The sequence below is a fragment of the Helobdella robusta genome (assembly GCF_000326865.2).
Source record: "Helobdella robusta unplaced genomic scaffold HELROscaffold_47, whole genome shotgun sequence".
NCBI classification, from domain to species: domain Eukaryota; kingdom Metazoa; phylum Annelida; class Clitellata; order Rhynchobdellida; family Glossiphoniidae; genus Helobdella; species Helobdella robusta.
This window is the reverse complement of record NW_008705176.1, coordinates 652,852-658,949: the sequence shown is the minus strand read 5'-3', so window position 1 is coordinate 658,949 and position 6,098 is coordinate 652,852. Positions and strand designations below refer to the sequence as shown.

The 6,098-nt window shown below is 32.6% G+C and overlaps 2 protein-coding genes across 2 annotated transcripts in view; one reads left to right on the top strand and one right to left on the bottom strand.

Moving 5' to 3' along the window:
* The window catches only part of HELRODRAFT_193300 (hypothetical protein), a 5,707-nt gene extending 4,405 nt beyond the window's left edge, over nucleotides 1-1,302 (top strand). The window contains exon 5 of the mRNA XM_009026450.1: nucleotides 543-1,302. Within this exon, the coding sequence (XP_009024698.1) occupies nucleotides 543-1,241 (699 nt within the window). The 3' untranslated portion in view covers nucleotides 1,242-1,302. The remainder of the gene's footprint in view (nucleotides 1-542) is intronic.
* A 2,866-nt stretch (nucleotides 1,303-4,168) lies between these two features.
* On the bottom strand, nucleotides 4,169-5,722 carry HELRODRAFT_185921 (hypothetical protein). Its single transcript, XM_009026449.1, has 3 exons — nucleotides 5,456-5,722; nucleotides 5,075-5,349; nucleotides 4,169-4,755 (listed from the first exon to the last, which is right to left on the bottom strand). The coding sequence occupies exons 1-3, from the start codon at nucleotides 5,577-5,579 to the stop codon at nucleotides 4,522-4,524; spliced, it is 633 nt and encodes a 210-aa protein (XP_009024697.1). The 5' UTR covers nucleotides 5,580-5,722; the 3' UTR covers nucleotides 4,169-4,521.
* Nucleotides 5,723-6,098: the final 376 nt, after the last annotated feature.

Genomic DNA, 6,098 nt, shown 5'->3' with positions numbered 1-6,098 from the left:
TGGTGATGAGGATGACGATGATGCTGATGGCGGTGATAATGATAACGATGATGATGCTGATGATGATGGCGATGAATAATTACAATGTGAAAACATTTGGATTGATTGAATGCTTGCACCTGCAATTAGTATTATAAATGATTATTATACTGCTGAAAAAATATGATAAGGATCAAGATGATGAAGATGATTGTAACTATTGATGATGTTGTTGTTATTGTTGGTGATGTTGTTGCTGTTTAAGATGATGATGAAGATGATGGTACCGTTGTTGTTGTTGAGGATGATGATGATGATGAAGATGATGATATATAAAATGTTGTTAATGATGATGTCATTGTTGTTTTTTGTGTTTGTCATTGATGATGAAATTGATTATGATGATGATGCGTTCCAGACACGCTATGTATTAAATGACACATTATTATTATTATTATTATTATGTTAATAAATGTGCTAGTGATGATGATGAAGAAGATGATGACGATGAAGATTTAAAAATGTTTAGTAGAATTGTGAAAATAAATTAATTTTGACCAAAGCCTGAATTGAAGAACGTCAAATTGGAAACGGCCATTGTGTCAGAAACCAATGAACAACAACAACCGCATCAACAACAACAACCACATTGTCAGGATTTACAACAAGAACAACAACGACAACCAAATGATCATCATTATCAGGATCATCATCAACAAGAACAACAACAGCAACAAAATCAAGAAGATGATTATCATGATAATGAGCAACAACATCAGCAACTACATGACACCCATGAAGAACAGAAATCTTTCAATCACTTAGACCAGGATTTCTACCTGACTGAACATCAACAACAACTGGGTTCCATTGATTCTTCCTCCATCTGCGAACGAGAAAATTCCACTCACTCCATCAGCTCGATTGATGCAGGTCGAAACGCATCGCAAAGAAGTTACAAGTCGGCCGAATATGATGCATCATCAGCGCCATCATCGGCAAAACCATCACCATCATTATCACCACTGGCTTCCTTAGCACTATCATCACCACCACCAATACAGCCATCATCATCATCAGTCAATCAGCTGTTGTCACCGTCAGCTTCGACACATTCCTATTCTTCGCTTTCCCCATCGCCTAATTCACTAATTTTTGCCGGGTCTGCCAAGGAGGCCAGGGAGAGAATGTCTAGGAAGAAGAACGTGAAAGATGTCAGTATGACACTTAAGGATAAGTACGATTTGCTTCAGAAGTTATAGATTACTGTTTGGTTGGATGATCGATTGATTAGTTGATTGAACAACTGAATGGTTAATTGATTGAACGGTTAATTGTTTGATTGGTAGGTTGAAAGGCTTTTGATCGAGTACTGAGGAAGGTCATTGAATGGGCGTTGAGGAAGAAAGGAGTGAATGAGAGACTTATTAAAGCTGTGATGCAACTGCATGAAGGGGCAAAGACAAAGATGAGGGTTGGAAGGGGGATGTCGGACGCTTTTAGTGTTAAGGTAAGAGTGCATCAAGGATCAGTGTTATCACCGTTTCTGTTTGCAATTGTGATGGATGTTGTGTGTGGAAACATAATGGAGGGATTGTTATTTGATATTTTGTATGCAGATGATTTAGTCTTGATGGCTGATAGCATGGAAGAATTGCAGTTAAAATTTGACAGATGGAAAAGTGTTATTGAAAAGAAAGGGTTAAAAGTTAATATTGGTAAGACGAAGGTAATGGTGAGTGGGGAAGGTGGGGAGCGAGTGATAAGTAAAATAGACCTCTGTGGGGTATGTGCCAGGAGAGTGAAGGCTAACTCGGTATTGTGTATAGGATGTCAGAAATGGGTGCATAAGAGATGTAGTGGTGTGAGGGGGGCACTGAAAAAGGTGGAAGGCTTGTTCAAATGTAAGAAATGTGTTCATGGTGTGATTAATAGGACGGACGCAAGGGCGGGGTTGAGTGGTGGTATTGAAAGAGTGGAAAGCTTTGTTTACTTAGGGGATAAACTGAACGCGGATGGAGGATGTTTGTGCGCAGTTACGGCTAGAGTTCGTGTGGGATGGATGAAATTTAGGGAACTGGGTGGGGTATTGTGTGGAAAGAAATGGTCAGTGAAGATGAAAGGGAGGGTATATAAAGCATGTGTGAGAGCAGCGATGGTATATGGTGGTGAAACTTGGGTGTTGAGGAGAGAGGAGGAAAGTGTACTGCAGAGGGCTGAAAGAGCTATGGTGAGGATGATGTGTGGGTTAAAGTGAAGGATAGGAGGAGTATTTCGGTTTCATCATAGGTAGCCAAACGGCAATCCCCGATCTCGGGGAAAATGTCGTCTAAACGTGTGTTGTTGTTGTATTGGTAGGTTGAATGAATGAATGGTCGATTGATTGAATGGATGATTGATTGAATGGTTGATTGGATGGGATACGGGTTGAATGTTAAATTAATTGATTGGTTGGCGGAATAAAAGTTACGTCAAATCACTTTTGGCTGATGTGAATTTTTCTCCAGACAAAACTTGAGATCTTATCTTATTATGATTATTAGTTTTTTTGTTATTATTATTGTCGTGGTTGTTGTTATTATTGTTATTAATATTGTTATCATTTGATGTTGATTTACTCATTCATTTGTTTTGTTTGTTTCTATAAATAGATATCTGAAATTTTTCCATTTCATTTTTTTCATTTTGTTTGCGAAAGATTATTTCTGTTTCACATATATATATATATATATATATATATATATATATATATATATATGTGTGTGTGTGTGTGTATATATATATGTGTTTTGGCGTGTGTGTTTGCAGATAAATACGCATATACATTAAATACAAACACATATATACAAACGCATACATAATATACGTACATACATACAAACCATCATAATTTTGGTGCCCTTGCACTCGTTTTTCATTAAATAATTTTTTCCTTATTTCTATTTTTTTCGTTTTTTTCTGTTCTATTTTGAGAAAAACATTTTTTTTTTCTAATATTTTGTATTGTTTGTTTTTTTTCTTGCACTTATATTGCATAGATTTCACATAGATATTTTTTTCCACACATTCAAAAGATATACACGTGTGTTTGTCTGTGTGTGTGCGCGTCTGTTTGTGAGTGTATGTAAGTGCATGTAATCATTGATGCTTCTAAATAAGAGCAATTAATAGATGTGATTTATTCATTTACATGTATGTATATATATATATATATAAATAAAAATTATGGTCTATTACCAACATATATATATATATATATTAATATATATATATACACATATATATATATATAGAATTTACACTACCATTTGTCTTCTTCAAAAAATTGTAAATAATAATAATAATAATAACAACCTTAATACGTATAATAAGAACAATTCCATAACTACTGCGTCTACCTTACCTTAAATCACCGCCATATTATGCATGTACAATGTACATTTGAACTTAGATAACTACGCTATTTATCGACAGTTATTTGTAGCTAGTTTTATTTTTAGCTAACGTATCACATATATACATTTATATATATATGTGTGTGTGTGTGTGTGTTAGTTTTTTCCACTACTGATAATTTTTGAATATTTTACATTTCAAAACCATCCAAGATATACATACGTATGTACTAGAATAGGGATATTTTTTTTCATTTGAAACTGTCTTTTAACTACACATACACGCACACATACATACAAACACACACATACATACAAACACACATACATACATGCACACATTCATACATACATACAATCATAATTAATAAATTGATTTACAAAAGTATAAAGGTAATGTTTTTTGACGTATATATACATATATATATATATATATAATATTGTATGAATTCTATCGAATTCTTGGCATTAATCAATTTAAAGTTTGTCTTTTCAATCGATTAATGCTTACAATTTGGTAGAACTTTTACAATACTGTAGAAAATAGGGTCTCCCTCCAACATATCTATCAATCAATACTCGTTTATAGTCTCCATCTGTTATGGGTCGGACTTTTGTATTCCAACATGTGTGTGTGTTTGTATGTATGTTTGAGAGGATGAGTGTCTGTCTGCCTAATAAAAACACTCACTCTTACACACACACACACACATATTGTAGAGCAATTAATTAATTGGTTTAATCATCTCACAACTATCACCTTCAAATGGATAATAAATCCATTTTATCTCCATGTTGTTGTCGACTTTTATTTTCAATAAATTTGTTAAGGAAACTTTCAGAAAAAAAAACTTTAAATAATAAAACTATAAATAATAAGGATGAAAATACAAATAAATATTTATGAAGAAGTACTTAAAAATATATATGAAGAAAGAGAGAGTGAGAGAAAAAAAAGGTAAATTAACAGAGAAATTTATACAATATATTTTCATTATAGCTAACTATGAAATGTTTAACCTAAATAACTAAAAAACCAGCCAAAAATTGAATCAATTCATTAATTCAAAAGTAACAAATATAATAATCTATTAAATAACAAAACATAAAATGATAAAAGATAACTTGAATGCAAATGAATAAATAATTAGCTATTCTCCATCTGGTATCGTTTTCTCTTCCTAATGTTGACGACCATGTCGGATGATGTTATCTTTTCAATTTCTCTCGACTGCCATTTTAAAAATTCTTGAGTACACTTCTGGCCACAACGATAAAGACATCTTTCGACCTGATCTAGTATCTCTTTGAATTTGTTTGCGTCCTGTTCGGATGAATTTAGGGACGTGTCTATTATTCTACAGAGTCTTTTCTGAAATGTCTGCAATAAAATTATAAAGGGAAAATAATTTATTTTATAATGAATAACAAATAAAGTAAAAAAAAGTATTTGTACATTATATGTATATATATTATCATTAGTATTTAAACAATTACTCTCACTTTTGCTCTCTTTCTCTCTCACTTTTTAACATATAAGTTCAATATTTCTATATACTTCATAAAGGTTAATTTTTATTAATATTATAATAATTATATTGTATCTATCTCATTTTTAATAAAACAGTCAATTCTAAAAAATTCAACAAAGACAAATGATAAAAAATTTGGGTGGAAAACTTCAAAGAAAAATAATTTACAGTTAATAAGCTTTTACAGATATCAACAGCTTCCAAATAGCAGCAGTTTACTAGCTGTAGCCCCAGTCGATAGTAGTGGGGTCCTAACTTGTGTAGATCGACAACTGAAGCATCTGCTGAAAAGATCTCTCTGTAGGCCGATCCATACTGCTTGGGCAAGTCGACTGTGGCGTATTGACGCTGTCGGGTTGATAGTGGCAACACTAGCCAGAGTGGGAGTTCTAATTTTGTCCCAGGGAGGATGTTTGTAGAGTCAGAACTTGTGTCCAGATAACCTATGTATGATGGGGGTGATTGTTGGTGAAATTGACTAAATAAATAATGTAAAAAAAAATAAATTTATTTAAAAAAAAAAAATAAGTAAACGTCATGATTACTCACCCATATTTGGTATCTCGGTTTCGAAGCGGCAGACGAGCCGTTCTTGCGTAGCGAGGATGTCGTCGATTTTAAAATAATTTTCATTAAAATTTTCGAAAGAGTATAAATCTAAGTAAAGCGACATTATATTTTTGACAAATAATTAAATATTTATTGCAACTGCTGTTTTATTTTATTTTAGACATAAAAAATTTTACTTTTTAAAAATCGCTCCAGATTTCATGTTTGTGAGATTAGTTTAATGTTCAGGGTTCGCTTTCTAAAAAAGAATGGTATGGTTGACAAGTAGACAAAATTTAAATTTCTATCGGAAAACCAAGCAAAACAACCATTGAATTTGTTTCATTCAGTTAAATAATACAATCTAAATTAAATAATAACAATTCTTACTTACTTTCATCATAAAAATTTTGGTTCTAAACAAATTTGAATTCAATGGAAATGAACTGCATTCGAAAAACAAGCCGCACCACACACATACACACAACAAGCCACACACCACACACACACACACGCACACACACACACACACACACACAAACGATGCATTCTTAATTCTATCTGTCTCATATTATCATGGAAATTTGACATGAACAGACAGAAAATTGTAAAAAATGAAATTTTCATTACTCGCATATCGCAT

What these genes read in the sequence shown, in the direction of transcription:
- HELRODRAFT_185921 (XM_009026449.1), bottom strand. Translation starts at nt 5,579, where the DNA reads ATGTCGCTTTACTTAGATTTATACTCTTTCGAAAATTTTAATGAAAAT. An exon ending in AACCGAGATACCAAATATGG is followed by an intron (nt 5,350 to 5,455) that starts GTGAGTAATCAT and finishes CATCATACATAG; the next exon opens with GTTATCTGGACACAAGTTCT. An exon ending in TCTGTAAAAGCTTATTAACT is followed by an intron (nt 4,756 to 5,074) that starts GTAAATTATTTT and finishes ATTTTATTGCAG; the next exon opens with ACATTTCAGAAAAGACTCTG.